This window comes from Ctenocephalides felis, unplaced genomic scaffold (assembly GCF_003426905.1).
Source record: "Ctenocephalides felis isolate EL2017-DRISC unplaced genomic scaffold, ASM342690v1 CF-g0.4_SCAFFOLD_03571, whole genome shotgun sequence".
Classification (NCBI taxonomy): Eukaryota; Metazoa; Arthropoda; class Insecta; order Siphonaptera; family Pulicidae; genus Ctenocephalides; species Ctenocephalides felis.
In genome coordinates, this window is record NW_020539725.1 from 39,841,630 (window position 1) to 39,858,675 (window position 17,046).

A 17,046-nucleotide genomic window follows, 5' to 3' on the forward strand; every position below is an offset into this window, starting at 1 on the left:
CTTATATTATTATTTATTTCATGAAAAGTTAAATAAGATATGAGTTTATGCATTAAATCTAAAGGAACATCAGAAGGAATAACAGAATTTGTGTATTGTAAAACTAATGTTGAAATATCACTCTCCCATGAATTAAGAATATAAGTTAAATACTGTATCATAGATAATGCAGTTTCATGAGAAATTAATCTTTCCATAGAATTACGTACAGAACAAGTCTCCACAAGACTAGACAATAATTTCATTTGCCATATTGCATATACTGTAGGATTATTTTTGAAGTCTTGAAGACACATTATTAAGCTAATTCTTTGAGGTAATATATGTAACATATCTCTAGTAACACACTCATATGTTTGTATTGATAATTTTTCTATCAAATCTCTTTCGGAACGGCTAATTTTATCTTTATTGTATGATAAAAATTGCTGAGTAAAGTTCAAAACTGCAGGATCACTTGAAAAGGAAAATATATTATCAGATAGCACACTCCAAATATTAGAAACGTCTGTTGTTAATGTTTGCGCTACAAGTGTTTTAAAGCCTTCTGGATCTTCTTCATAAGGTAAACATCCGGCACGTTGTTTTATATCCAAACAATAGCAATTAGATAAAAGTTTCCTAAAATGAATTAAAAATTCGTAATGGAGACCAAAGAATGTTATATATTATTTATAAAAGTTCAAATAAAAAAAATGATTTAATGAGAAGAGCTATATAATTATTTAAAGTAGTAATAAAATTCGTAACAAAAAAAAGGTAGACATTATGAAATGCCTATTATATAAAAAACCTCAAAATTTCATGATACCAAAATTGTGCATAATAATAAAATTAGTCACTAATATTATCTAACAGATATTTAATTCAACATTTATTGTTCTTACCTGAGTAAGTCCCAGTTTCTCTCTCTTTCAAAAACAATAGGCCAATATCTTTCATCATCAATTTGAACCTTTTTCAACTTATGCAATTCTGGTAGAAAGCAAGGAGCTTTCAATTTTTCTTCTGAATTAGAATCGGCGTAAACTACAGTAACATTACTATAGCACAATAATCCAGAATCTATATCACGAGGTATTAGAATTCGTGGTTCTACTGCTAACACATAAAGATGTCTGAATGCTTGTAAATGATATCTGAAAGAAAATTATTTTGAATTAATTTTTTAGTATGATTTAATTTTCAATGTTTAAAGTTTCTTCATTCTTCAACAGTAAATTATTTTAAAGTCGCTAACGGAAAAATGCATGATAATTAATGTTCTTGTGTATCATGAAATTGTCTTTACTTCTATTATAAAAGTGAATAAAATTTATTAGAGGTGAGCAATAAAATTTTGAACACAATATTTTTTTATTAAAGTAATGAGGGTTAGTTTCTTACCTATTATCATTACTGTGAGTGGGAAACTTGGGAAAGAATGCACAAACCAGAGCTGCTACACTCTCAGGGCTGGTGCTCAGTGTATACCGCCCGGCTCCTAATAACAACAATCCTGCTGCCATGTGCGTTGCTAGATGTGACCCATATGTAGCAGTTGCGGTGCCAGCTACCCCAACCCTGGCCCTTAGCAATCGACAGATACGAAGGGTCATCAGATCACCCGACCCAGCCATTACCTGCAAAAAAACGGTTGTTGTTAATAATATTACGTACTTAAGAACTGTCTGCTGAATTTATTTTTCAATTGATTGAGAAAATTTCTACATATGGTCTAGAACAGGCATCGGCAACCTATGGCACACGTGCCAAAAAAATAAGAAAAAATGTTGAAATATAATTGTAGTAATTTTACACCCATTGTAGTATTGTTTACAAACATTGTAGTAATTTCACACCCATTGTAGTATTTTTACAAACATTGTAGTAATTTTACACCCATTGTAGTATTGTTTACAAACATTGTAGAAATTTTACACCCATTGTAGTATTTTTACAAACATTGTAGTATTTTTACACCCATTGTAGTATTGTTTACAAACATTGTAGTAATTTTACACCTATTGTAGTATTTTTACACCCATTGTAGTATTGTTTACAAACATTGTAGTAATTTTACACCCATTATAGTATTTTTGCAATCATTGTAGTAATTTTACACCCATTGTAGTATTGTTTACAAACATATGTTTCAATCAATTTTACACCCATTGTAGTATTTTACAAACTATGTAGTAATTTTACAAACATTGTAGTAATTTTACACCCATTGTAGTATTTTTACAAACATTGTAGTAATTTTGCACTCATTGTAGTATTTTTACAAACATTGTAGTAATTTTACACCCATTGTATTATTTTTACAAACATTATAGTATTTTTACACCCATTGTAGTATTGTTTACAAACAGTGTAGTATTTTTACACCCATTGTAGTATTTTTACAAGCATTGTAGTAATTTTACACCCATTGTAGTATTGTTTACAAACATTGTAGTAATTTTACACCCATTGTAGTATTGTTTACAAACATTGTAGTAATTTTACACCCATTGTAGTATTATTTACAAACATTGTAGTAATTTTACACCCATTGTAGTATTTTTACAAACATTGTAGTAATTTTACACCCATTGTAGTATTTTTACAAACATTGTAGTATTTTTACACCCATTGTAGTATTTTTACAAACATTGTAGTAATTTTACACCCATTGTAGTATTGTTTACAAACATTGTAGTAATTTTACACCCATTGTAGTATTGTTTACAAACATTGTAGTAATTTTACACCCATTGTAGTATTGTTTACAAACATTGTAGTAATTTTACACCCATTGTAGTATTGTTTACAAACATTGTAGTAATTTTACACCCATTGTAGTGTTGTTTACAAACATTGTAGTAATTTTACACCCATTGTTGTTTCGTTGACAAACATTGTAGTAATTTTACACCCATTGTAGTATTGTTTACAAACATTGTAGTAATTTTACACCCATTGGACTTATGTACATCAAATTATCAGATATTTTATAGAGATTTTAATACTGTGTACATATTTTGTGTAATTTTTTTTGGGTTCAGTACCAAGATTTTTAATTTCAGTATGGGAAGTTCTAGCAATTTGAATTAAGGCACGATGCCATGCATCCCACTAGTTAATAAAAATGTTTGAAAGATAAATTTGGTTATAATTCTTCTCCCCCAGAACCTGGTTATATATTTCAGGCGGCACCCTGAATCATATTGGTAGAGTGGCTCGGCACACCACAGTTAACTAGAAAGTTTTGAAATCATTTCTGGCAAAACTAGAAAGGTCTAACTAAAACAACCCATAAGAAAAAAATGGATGCTGCCATGATTAAGAAAGATTGATATACATGAACAGCATTTAAATTTTTAACAATAATGGCAAATAAATTGCAAATTTTTTTTATTGAAAATTTACGTACCATGGCTAATGATATCAGTATTAAATTCATACAAGTTTCAATGGTTGATTTTCCGGCCAATTCAGCTATAGCGCGTCCTCCAAGCCGCATAAATCTTTGTGTATACTTCAGTAATAGTTCGTAAGCTTTCTGATCATTCGAACCTGCATACTTTAAGCCAATACAGAAACAAGCTCCAGCCAGAATATTACAATATGCTTGACTAGAAAATAAAACGTTTATTTTTCGTTCCTTAAGAACTTTAAGAAAATTTCATTTGCTAATTGTTTGGCTTTAAATCAGTTAATATTATTAAATGCATAAATGCTTACTTCAATCCTTCATAATCCACATCAACTTGATAATCTGGGTTTGGAGTGCATAAACAATATTTTCTAAATACTACTGGTACTTGATCTTCTATCCAATTTTCAGTTGGGCGTATTTCATTCCATAATATAAGACCTACAAATATTCTAATATATAATCAAATCATATAATATAAGATGCAATAAAAAGCAAAGCACAAAAATATTATGTGTCAAAAGATTATACTTACCTCTTGATATGGTTCTGAGTAATAAAAGATCGGGTCTAACAAAATCTAACATATAATGAGTTTCTGCTGGTTTCATCCAATCAGCAATAGTTTGATTTGAAGTTCCAAAAAACATTAGTCCAAGTGCTAATGTAGCACCAGGAGCAGTTACATCAATATTAACACTGTCGCCCTCTCGAATTTGAAATGATGGCTGCTTATATTTGTCTTTCTGGGATCCTGAAAATGAATTATTAAACTGGTTTTAATTAGGCCCAAAAAATCTATTACTATTTTTGTACTTCTTCTACTACTACTACTACTACTACTACTTGATTGCTTAAATATTTTTAATATTTCATGAAGACACATGTTTACTTTGTACTTTTATGAACAATATGTTATTTTTGACTTCAAACATCCTATTAATCATGTACACTAATTCCGATTGAATTCTAGACAATGTAAATTTTGATTATTTTTTTATTTATTATTATACCTGTAAGTGGTCTTTTATTTCCTCCCACCATGTAGTAATGAAGAGTATCAGGAATTGCTAGGTCTGTCAAAGCAGAAGTCACACCTCCATGTCCAAGAGTAACCAGACCAAGTGCTAAACCAGCCGCTAAAGAGTAAGATTCACGTTCGACACTGTTCTCCATTTCAGGACCAGGTGGGCGTCCTATAATAAATAAAGATCTCTAAATATATGAAAAATTGTAATCTCATTTCCTATTTATGCAGAAGTAGTTTTAATAGTTTTTCAAGATTTTCAGCTTAATGGCTATATTCAAAATCCGTTGGTAGTTTCCATAACTAAACAGTGATGGTTTATCATAACACTACCTCCAGAAAATATTTCCTCTTTCATAAATTCATAATGAAATATATTACAATATCATATTTTTTCTAAATAAGGAATATTTCAAAAAGTATGTTCAATACTACTGAATCTATAATAATATTTTTACTGTAAATAATTTGTATATATTATTAACAATATTACCTATTTCAGAGAGCAAAACTTCAGCCATGTGTCTGTTTGCAGTACGTTGGTATACTAAACCTACACCTAGTAGAGCAGCAACCTAAAATAGGCAGAGGTCAAAAATCACATTGTTGAATAAATATTAGAAATAATAATAAAAAGGATATACCTGTATGGTTTGCGGAATATCTAGTTCAATAGATGTAGGTGGTAATAAGGCTTCCAAATGTATACTCAATAGCTTTGTTGTAGAAATATCCATGGTCCCTAATAATATTATTAATATGCAATAAAAAAAATATATAATTCGCTTATCATATTACTTTCAATTTTGTTACTCAATCAATCCTTGGACAAAATGGCAAATAAAAATTTTAAATGCATTAAAGCTTTATGTAGTCAATATCTATTAATTTACAGAAAAACTGACTGCAATCATAAAACAGTTCAGAAAATAATAACAAAATAAGTATATTTCTGCACTTTACCTCTATGAGTAGCAGATATTCCTAGCAACAATCCGACACTAGTCATTTCATTACATTTAACCAGATATTCATAAACACTCATATATGACAGTGTCTTCAGATGTCCATTTAGTCCTAATGCCATAAGAAAACCAGCATGTTCAGAAGCAGAATCTGGATTATTACTATTACTGTTATTATTATTGTTATTATTATTTGCAGTGGAGTTAGTTTTAGGGCGATTGTAAACAATCCAAGTGGAATCTATTGATTCTATTGCTGTTTCGGAGTCATCGTGTCTTAATCGAAGTCCAGCAGCAGCGCCATTATGAAATAAAGGCCACACATTCATTTGAGGTGGAACCTGATAAAACAAAAAATAAAACCAAGTAAATTCATTTCGTTGTAAAAATATGAATAAATAACAACCAACCTCTATATGCGATAAGTCAATAGTAACGCCGCGCGGAGGGGCTTTACCAGTCAAACATAACTTAGGAATCGGAAGTGGTTCCGTTGTACAAGGAGAAGTCGATCGCAAAGTAAACATTCCTCTAGAAAAATAATATAAACATGCTCAAATTAACTAATTAATATACAATAAAATGCATTATATTTCCAAAACATATTAAAATACTATAACATGAACATTTGCAATAATCTGCATTTGGTATTAACACAATTACCATTTTTGATTTGAAGCAAATAATATGAACAGTTAATAAACAGTCTTAGCAAAAATTATTAGCAAAAGGCAGACTCATTACAGTTACCTTCCAACGGGAAGAGCCATCGTTCTTGTAGTAATTGAATATAATTGTTTTTCCTGCTCTTCAATAAATTCATGGTCGGTTACATCTGGTGACTGTGTTATGTCTATTGTAACAGGTGTTGCACTGTGCAATATTCTTCGAATTTCATTTATACTGAAATAAATTTGGAATAAAGTGTTATTGCATTAATATGTAACTACCTCTCTTTAAAATTTGAAATTTGAATCTTTTGTATAAATATTCACTTTTATATTAATTTATGCATCTTTAACCTATGATTAATAAAGATTTAAATGAATGTCTAAATATTTACCGCAAATCTTTGGGAAATCGTAATCTTAATAATTGTGTCTCTATATTTTCCATGCCATCTTCTGCTTCAGCTGTTTCAGGATTTGTAGATTGAACATTGTATGAATCGGGAACTAAATTTCTTTGTGGTGATAATGATGTTTCACAGTGAATGCTCAATTCTGAAAATTATAAGAAACTAAAATATTTACTTAATTTATCTAAATTCTAAAAATCAAATACCTCTCTTTGCATAGTCTGTATTAAGATCTTGACGTAATATCAATGCATAAGCTTCCGAATTCCAGTTGGTAGGTGGATACTCTCGACAACTTTCGATCGCCCAATAGCACATTAATCCTAAACTAGACGGCAAATGTGATATCTTTCGCAGCGTAAGACCTTATAAGTAGATTATAATTATATACTATACTCAACATTATTTAACTAGTTTCAAGTAGCATAATTTAACTCACCCACAGCATTCATAAACAATACAGCAATTTCTCCAACAGAACTTGCAGTACTCAAACTTGGGATGTCTTTAAAATTAATTTCGTTTGATTCATATTTTGCTCCTTGTGTAGGAATTTTATTGATACAGTTTTCCAAATCTTGTAAATTATTAGTTTTATTTACTAATAGATTTGCTAACTGTGGATATTGTATTAATAAAAATTAATAAACAAATAAATAAACTTTGAGTTACTTATTATTTTTAGTGAGCAGCAAAATTTGTGGTCAGTTGAAAATTTATTTAGATTTTATTTTATTCAATTAAAAATGTCACTCGAAATATGCATCACAATTGGAAGAAAGAATATTTTTAATGAATGGATTATTGAATCACAGATTTATATGTTCACCATATACACATGTAATTGATTATATTTAATTAAGATGTTGTATTATACTGACCTGCACAAGTATTTTAGATATTTGGTTCACACCACATATAAAAGGAAAAGCCAATGGTCGATTTAAATTCAAAATATCATATACTTGCTTAAAAATCTCTGCTGGCCTTTCCATCATATAACTTGGGTACGTTAATTTCTTCAGACAACTATCAGTCAACTGAGAATCATTGAATTGCATTTTCATTTTACAACATTCTGGAAAATCTTTCCAATAATGTTCTGTATATTTGGATAATCTTAAATCATATGATAGTTGATTTAACAATCTGGCCAGGGGTTTAAGGTGGGACTCATAATCGCTGAGCAGTTTGAGTTCTTCATACATCAAATGCAAAGAAAATAATATTATAGGTAAGTTTGTAAAAAGTGGTGCTTCAGTATTTATTTTTATTCCTTGCATAACCATAGTGCAATCCTGTTGTGCATTTTGTTTTAAAGAGTTTGGTTTAAATTTCATAACTTTTATTATTGAGTTTGATAATTCGCAATGGCGTTTTGATGATATTAGATACTCCCAATCAGCATTTGAAGGTTCATAAGACGTTTTCGGTTTTTTGGGCTCCGGCTTTGTATCAAGAGTTTTATTTGAATCTTGTGTTAGAATAAGGCTATTTGTATCATAACCCAGAAGTTCTATAATTACAAAAAAAGGATGAAGAACGGTAAAATTTCATAAATTTAATCGTGGCTTATAAACTGATATTGAGATAGTAATTCATTACATAAAAAACATGAAAGAGTCAAAAAAAGTAAAGTATACCATCTCATATTTTGAACTGCAGTGATTTATTTTTTGCAAAAAAAATATTTAATCTATAGCAATATACTTCACTAACTTAGCAGCAAGTTTTGAAATGATTCCCATTCTTCTTTTACACTGATATTTTGAGAGCCCGGAGCATTCCTCACTCCATACCACCTGATCATTAACTGAAAATCAAAATAAAATGAACAAAATCAAATGTAACATTGTATATGAATATACATGTTGAACACATATATGAACAAAATCAAGTATAATATTTAATATTATAATGTTAATGCAAATCAAATTTGAAAAACATTGTTTTTAGATTTAATAATATTGTTATTATATATTCGAAATATAACCATAATTAATACAAACAAAACTTACCAACATTGCTAAATCTCTTGGTAGAATTTGTCTTAGCACAGACAAACATTTTTTTATAAAAGCACAAGTTGATATAGGTGGCATAGTTATTCTATAATATTTATCAGAAGGATATCGCAATGATACATGGTGACCAATGGAATCTCTCAAACCCTATTTTCAAATTTAACAATTCAACATATATTAAATAAATAAAAAAGACTAATGCATTTAGTGTTAAAAATTTAATTACCTGTATAATAAATTGATTACCAGAAGCCATTTTTCTTAAGCCTGATCTTGTTGCCTTTACTGGTGCTACTGGGGAAATTGCATGAAAGTCTTCCAAATGTTTATCAGGTAAAGATTGAGAGGAGGGCAAAAGACTGCTTCGCCTAAAAATAATTTTATTCCGAATTCAATTTATATATAAAAATATAAAAAATTATATATATTTTATTATAAATTCTTGGGACTAAAGTGTTTCATGTACATTGTCCATAGTAATAATTCCGAACTGTAATATATTTACATAAAGAGATGTGTAAAATATAAAAATTAGGGTGCAATTATTCATTATTTATAAAAATTTAATTTCTGCTGCTTGCTCTATAAGACTTTACCTTGGAAAAGGTGACCCTGATGCAAAAGAACAGGATAAAGTTGGTGTTATTCCTGGTACAAAATCTGAAGATAAAACACCAGAAACATGAATTTTTCCCACAGAATTGCTACCAGAATATAAAATTAGATTGTTTGAAACATCCAACACAAGTATCATTTTCATTTTCTGAAAACGAAGTATAACATGAATTAATAAACTAAAAAGCAAAAGACAAACTCATCACAATGTCTTTTTATTAATTTTATTAAAATGGAATTAACTTTTTCTAGTTTAATAATATGCAATATAATTTAAATTATATTTAAAAAAAACTTACAGGTAACGCAATTGCATCTTTAGCAGTAATTGCAGTAGCAGTGCTAAATATTAATTTAATCGGATCATTAGCATTCAAGATTCTAACAATATTTAAACACATCTTTATGGGTTGAAGATAGCACAAGTATGTCAATCCAACTAAATCTGTATGGAGAAAACAATGGGATGCTTGCTCTTCAAATGGTATATTTGCTGCAGGCAGTCTAAAAAATAAGCTCATGATTTTAGAAACTAGCAAATATATTTAAAACTAGCAAATATATTTAAAAGCTATCAGTTTATTTAAAACTGAAAATTTTAATCTTTATAAAGAGCAAAACCTGCAAGCACTTGGTCAATATGATAAACAAATTTTGTAAACTAACCAATTGCAAAAACAAATCTACAGCATTAAATCTACATTTCTCAAAATTATAATCATCAACATAATAACCTTTTGGGAGTTTGGGATTCTGTCCAAACATATTCTAAACATAAATCAGGATATAGAGGTTTGGCTTGTGTCGCAGGGTGTTCTAGAGGAGCCTTGCTTCCCATTGTTATATCTCGAAGTGATGATATGTTAGACATACTATTTGTAGTTGTTCCTGTAATTAAAATAAAAAATGAACTATATGTGCTCAAATATTTAGAAATCCAATATTTGATTGTAGATCTATATATATATTTCTTAGATAAATTAATTTATCTGAATCTTAATTAAGATAAATATATACTGATTTTTCACAGAGCATATTACAATCTTTACTGAAAACATAATGATTAAAAGGTAGAACAATATGATTTCAATTACCTGCTTGACTAATGGAATTTAGTGGTGATTGAGCTCTTTGGAAACTTAGACGCGCTAATGACGATGCAGTTCCAACACCAATTGCACTTCGACTGAAACAAATATTATTTATATTTTTAGTTAATTAAATAATTCTTTATAACAAAATAACAATACAATAAAGGTGTTAGAAAAAAATATGTAAGAAATCATCTTACCTGACATTAGAAAATGGACTAGAATTGTATCCAGTATGACTGGGTGTGCCAAAAGGGGTGCTATATGAGGAACAAGGAAGTGGAGAAGCAAATAGCCCTGGACTGGAAAATGGGCTGGAACCTGCAACAGTAGTCCCTCCAATACTGCTATGTTTGCTATGTAATATGCCTGCAAAAAGCGCAACATACTCAGCCATTTTTGTTAACAAATTACTTTATGGTTATTTTTATTGTATTGATTTTAATTTTACGGGGACATAACTGATATGCAGATGAATAAAATATTGTTTAAGTACAAAAAATTTAATTTTTTTAATGTTCATTGTAATCGATAATGTATAATAAAGAATTATTTTATAACTTACTAATTGGCATTTTCATGGAATCACCAAACTGTGCCATGCTTGAACTATTATTTGCTAAATGTGTCATTAATGATGTGGCTGAACTTTGCTGGCATAAAGTTGTGCACAGATCCTGAAATTCACGTCTTCGAGCTCTTCTTAAACGATATGCACTATGTAAATTGCTTCTTACATCATATACTAAAATTAAGCTGGGATCGGCACATGAGAACACTACCTAAAAAAATTAAATTTAGATTATATACAGAAAATATTATTCAATATTTCAATAATATATAAGCATGTTTTGAATTTGATCAAAAATAACTAATAAAGCCAAATATATATATATATATATATATATATATATATATATATATTTATATATATATTTTAGCAAACCTTCATAGTTTTATCATTGAAGTAACTATAGGCGCCAGAACTATGTTTCATTATAAGAGGGCACATCTCATCTAAAGGATGTGATAAAGAAAATAACGTTGGTAATTTAGGAGATTCTGAAGTTCTATGTAACCCATCTCCATGAGAAATGTTGGAGTGAAGCTTTGACATACTAACCAAGTCAGGTACTTGATCCTTCTCTAATAAAACTCCTTGAAAAAATAATATACAAAACATGAAATTCAAAGTAATATATGATTTAAACATTATGAATGAACTTCAGATAGATATAGAATTCTTTAATAGCTTCATTGTTTTATATATAAAGATCAGTATATTTAATCTTCAAACAAAACAAAACATTGCAATAAAAAGTAAGAAGGGTTTTCTCTTACCAAATTTGGTAGTCCATATTTTTTGCACTTGGAACTGTAAACTTGTTATAAAATCTTCACCTTTTTCAGTAAACACTTTAATATTGAATGTGTCAATAATACAAATTGCAGGTATTGCTTCCCCAATTGGAGAATATAAATCTGTTTCATTTGTATCTATCTCAATGTTCATAACATTATTTTTTAATATTTTATTATCAATTGAGGAATAAAAGTTACAAAATATGGCATGTCGAATTGGAGATTCACAAGTATAACATGCTATTACACTTCTGGATTCATTTTGATTATCTAAATTTAAACTGGATAAGGATCCTAGAAAGACAAATTGATATCAAAGTTATATACTGAATTAAATAAGGAATATTTTAGAAAAATAATATAATAATGTATTTTTTACAAAATTACATAAACAATAAAATATAGAACAGAATCTAACATATGATTTTAACATTCATTGAGATTTCAAAGTTTTTGTATACTAATTATACAGTACATTTTATTATATTTAATAAACATAATAAGTTTTGTTATACTAAATATACAACAATAATGACCTTGACACTGCCTATTAAAATAATCAAATCAAATTTTCTTCCAAAAACACCTATGGGATGCTAATTAAATTTAATAATTTACCAACAAAGTACTTAATAACAGCAGTTGTAAATTATCTATAACATGTGACAATTCTATCACCTTTAGACCAAACAGCTGTAGATCCCTTAAAATAAAGTTCCTCTTCCCAAGAGCAATCTGGTGGATTTAATAATTCTTCATTGTTATCATTCTTCATGAAAGATTTTGTACACTCACGGATTGACCAATTCTCCTCAGGTACTACATTTTTAATTTCATTATCAGATATTGCTACATTTTGCAACTGATTTGTTAGAAAGGTATCAGAATGTAAATTCCTTGTAGCAGCATCTCCTTGAGATTCATAATGAGTTAGTACCGCCTGTCGACCTCGAGGAATAAATTCCTAGAGAAATAGAAAGATATTATATAATTATATTGAGGATATATGGGAATAGTTTTTTCATTGTAATTCAATATAGAAATTATTAGCATTATGTTATATATATATGTGTATCATAGATAAACAAGTATATATAGTTGAGTGCAGATATCATAAATAGTAGTATAACAATAAACATAAAAAAACGGTTGAAGGTAAACACAGGCAATTAAAAACAATGCGTTTTAATAAACTTCGAGCTGAGAATCTTTCATTCAATTTAATGAAAAAATCTGCTCTCAAAATGAAGAAAAAAATTATAATTACTTCTCACCAAAGGTTCGGAGGCGGTTATCATGATGTCACTAATTTCATCCAGATTTGCAAAATAAACAAAACTAATAATATTATAAATATTATAACTCAACGTTTGAAATAATGCTATTTGTATATCATTTTCATCAAAACATAACCTATTTATAATCAAATTTAACCGCAAACAATTTTGACAACCAACGAGCCAAGTAGAGACATCTAGCAACCATAACTGCAGAAATTGAATTTGCCGGGGATGGGATTCGACTGCACAAGTGCATTGCTATGCTAGCAGACTTAAATCAACTAGAATCAGTTACGATCGTTACGATATATATCGTGCATATTTTATAGATATTGTTTGGCATTCTAATTTTTGCCTATATGGGAATTTTTGGAAGAGTATACATATTTCTTCTTTTATAGATTTTAGTCATCTGCAAACCAATCAGTTTTAAATTGTAAAAAATACGACGAAAGAGTAAATCAGAATGCAATCGAAATTATTATAATTCAAATAACGTTTTATGTAAAAAATAAGAGATTGTTACGAAGTTTTCATCAATAATAAATATTGTTAAGTTTTTTTAATTCAAAAATAATATTTTCAATCAAATCTAAAACAGAATGATTAAATAATACAAAAGTGGTTTAATAAGTAAAATAAATAATTTATTATCGGCGACTTGTTCTAATGTTGATTGAAAACAGCTGATCCAGCTGATCATTCTGATTTTGGCATTGGTTCGGTGGGATTTGATTAGATATTTAACAAGGTAACAAGTGCGCGCCATGTGCGACCACGGAGTGAACTCTACGAATATGGAGTGTGGTTGAAGAGAGGTCGGGCACGTCGGGCAGGTGGCTTTCTTCTTTGCCTCTCGGGGCGGCATGTTGTCAGTACTGCGCCTTACTTGCAATATGGCGACCGGGGTTCGCGTAAAGTGATGACAGCCAGTCCGTAACATGTTGAATGAGTTTTATAATTCAAATATATCACAATTTTGATAATTTAAATGGTTAATTCTGTACCTGAATTATCTCAACGATTAGTGAAGGCATTGGATGAGGATTATAATGTTATCGATATGCGCGCAGTTTTGGAAATCATCGCTACCTTGGAACAAACGTCAGTCACTGAAGAACTGCTTAAAACCACCCGACTGGGGAAACTCGTGAATGTGCTTCGCAAAAAGACTAGTAATGAAGAACTCGCCAATCGTGCCAAAGGTTTAGTGAAAAAGTGGCGTAAAATTGCCTTACCGTTATCAAATGGCTCTGCTTCGGTGGAAAATCAACAGAGAACTAGTTCTGTTGTGCGAAATACTAATAATAATGTGCATCAATATTCCCAACACATTGAAGCCGTGGCCTTCAGGAACGGCACTAGTGATCGGATCACAAACCGGCCCGATAGTAGGTCCCAGAGTCCCCTTATAAAGAACGAGCGCCCGATCACTACCATATACGTGTCTGATCGTTCCCAGAGCCCCATGTTAGTCCAAACTGCTCCTGTCAAGCGTAGATTAGGATCAGATCTAGTTTCACAATCAAACAGATTCTCAGATTTTACAGAGGTGTTAGATAACCAAAATTCAAATTCTAGTTTTCATTCCGTGATATCTTTAGATACAACGTCCGATGCTGACAAATCGTTAGCGACGGCCGCAGCTAAACACAAAAAAGAAAAGCGATCTAGTAAAAAACATAAAACTTTACCTTCCGATTTTGATAGCTTATCAAACACATCAGAGAGCAATGCTGTATATTTTCAACATGGAGTTTTACAAAATACGCAACCTCCCAAAAAATCTGACTTAACTTTTGAAGGTAAATTAAATAATATACAAAGTGAAGAACCGCCTATTGCTACAATTCTTCCTGTAAATGAAACACCAGCCATTCAACCTATCGTTGAAGACAAACCTGCACCCAAAAAGCGCGGTCGCAAAAAAGGATCAAAACTTATCGGGAAGCCAGTTGTTAATTCCTATTCAGATATAAAGCAGAAAATCGCTTCTATATCTGGCAAAACTAAAATTAAAACTACTAAAGAACTGTTGGCTGATCTGCAAAATCGTAAAAGTCAGGGTCTAAGTCAAGTTATCACACCTTCATTATCTTTAACTTCATCTACTCCTCCATTAGTCAAAGTAGAATCACCTGCCAAACCTCCATTGTCTGTCCCTAATGTTCTTCCACAAACAGTAATAAAAAAAGAACCCATAGTTGAACCTGATATTATAATTGATGAAGTTCCTTCAACAAGTATTAGTGCTCCCACGATAATAAATGTGAAGAAACGACCCCGATCTAAAACACCCGAGAAACCAATTCCTGAAGGACCATTAACTATACAACAAATTCTGGCACAACTGCCACCAATAGACCGATCATTTCAGTTGACTGAAGATCCAGATGAAGTAATTTGCACATGTACTGAAAAGCCTGCTTCTCCTGTACCTTCTGTAAATGTCATAGCTCCTGTGCCTAAAAGAAGTATATTTGATGAAGATTATGAAGAAGAGCCTCCTGATAACCAAGTTCAACTTGTTGCTGTTCCCTTACCTCCACCATCACTTCCAAAAACAATTATTGATCCCAATTGTCCTGCAAAAGCTAAGTATTGTGATGAACCAGAAAATATAACTTCAGAAATGTTAGATAGATTGCATTGTTCATTTATTGAAGGTGTGAATGGTAACCGTGATCATGGTGTTGTTAGTCAAAATGAATTAAATTTACCTCTGGATAGGGCTGACTGCGTGCCGAAGTATGGAACAACTCCTGAAGGCAATTTGCACATGCCATTGCCCAAAAATCCTGGTTCAGATAGTGATTGTGTTCTTGTACATTCTAACATTCAATTCTCAGAAAGGAACTCAGAGAATAGTAGTTCGTGTTCTAGAAATGAATTCAAAGAGTGGCATGAGGTGGTACAAAGACGTTCGTACCAAAATGAACTAATCACCATTTTGCCTTATGTCGTCATTGACTAGAAGAGTTTATGATACTAGATGTGTTACAAAATGATATAACTCTCTTTCAATTAAATTACTTAAGAATGGCTATTATTTTGTGAATCATTATGGTACGTGTGTGTCCATTTCCCTCATAAAGTGGAAATAAGATTTAATAATAGTTTTTGTACAGATATTTTTGTATATTTTGAAAGTGTGATTTTTCTGATGAAAATAATAGTGCAAGTGCTGTGCGCATGTGTTTTGATATTGAAAATGGGTTTATAAAATTAAATCTATAATAGTCTGAACTTTGTTATTGTACTAAAGACAATTTATATATTAGTGCCAGGGGCTGGTGAATTGATTTTTGCCCTGTATGGTTGCCCAGTGCGCCAAGTGTGTTTAAATGCGGCAACTAAAAATGATTTCAATCAATGTCGATTTATATTAAGTTATTATTGATAAAAAAAATTATCTTTGTTTACTTGTTATGCAATATATTTAAACTCATTTACTTTGTATATATAAAATACAATATTTTGTTTATAATTATCAAACATATCCAATTGATGAATGATAAAATACAAAACGGTCATTCATCGATGTGTATGTTGATACCTTGCAAATAAAATAATTCTTGAGAAAAAAACATGTTTTATTTAATAATAATGAATTAAATTTAATCCGTACTGCTGATTATCACTGTCAATGTAATAATAGCAATTTTGTAAAAAAAGTTTTGTTACTAAATTGTTATGATTTTAAAATGTAGATTCTAAGAAAAATTAGTAGAGGTAAAGATTTGTATCTCATAATATTTGCGCAGTGCCTTATCGTTTTATAAAATTGTTTACAAAATAAATATTTTCGTTCGAGGTATACGTTGGTTTGAACAATCGCTAGCACTCATTCGTATGTGCGTTTTGTTTCTCTTTATAATTCTAGATGGCAATTAGATTTATTAAGCTGAGTAAACCTATTTTTATACTGTCGTTTTTATGTGATGAAATGAAATTTTGTGCCAAAGGTAATGCTTAAATGTACGACATGCAGAGAAAATATTACTTTCGCTTTCAGGAACCACATATACCAAAATGACGATAAGGTTTCAGGATGTTGTCCAGTTTATTATAATTACAACATAGTAATATTCAACAAAGAAAATCTATGCGAGTTATTTTCTCCAAATTATAAATCTGCTCTTCATTATAATACCAATTCCTGAAACGTCTGTAATTTTGCTTCAGTATTATAGAAATTACATTA

At 30.1% G+C, this 17,046-nt stretch overlaps 2 protein-coding genes across 2 annotated transcripts; one reads left to right on the forward strand and one right to left on the reverse strand.

The window, feature by feature from the left end:
* Window positions 1-45: 45 nt before the first annotated feature.
* LOC113386029 (anaphase-promoting complex subunit 1) lies at window positions 46-12,959 on the reverse strand. Its single transcript, XM_026623840.1, has 30 exons — window positions 12,837-12,959; window positions 12,241-12,526; window positions 11,542-11,856; window positions 11,147-11,358; window positions 10,766-10,982; window positions 10,401-10,569; window positions 10,204-10,295; window positions 9,844-9,997; window positions 9,409-9,613; window positions 9,091-9,257; window positions 8,721-8,862; window positions 8,489-8,641; window positions 8,190-8,283; window positions 7,352-7,986; window positions 6,910-7,087; window positions 6,677-6,835; window positions 6,456-6,615; window positions 6,143-6,295; window positions 5,803-5,923; window positions 5,391-5,733; window positions 5,072-5,169; window positions 4,921-5,002; window positions 4,414-4,596; window positions 3,936-4,154; window positions 3,709-3,841; window positions 3,398-3,599; window positions 1,387-1,622; window positions 888-1,139; window positions 154-621; window positions 46-58 (listed from the first exon to the last, which is right to left on the reverse strand). The coding sequence occupies exons 1-30, from the start codon at window positions 12,858-12,860 to the stop codon at window positions 46-48; spliced, it is 5,865 nt and encodes a 1,954-aa protein (XP_026479625.1). The 5' UTR covers window positions 12,861-12,959.
* A 633-nt stretch (window positions 12,960-13,592) lies between these two features.
* LOC113385330 (mediator of RNA polymerase II transcription subunit 26) lies at window positions 13,593-16,187 on the forward strand. The gene has a single exon (XM_026623171.1). The coding sequence runs from the start codon at window positions 13,834-13,836 to the stop codon at window positions 15,814-15,816; it is 1,983 nt and encodes a 660-aa protein (XP_026478956.1). The 5' UTR covers window positions 13,593-13,833; the 3' UTR covers window positions 15,817-16,187.
* The last annotated feature ends 859 nt before the right edge of the window (window positions 16,188-17,046 follow it).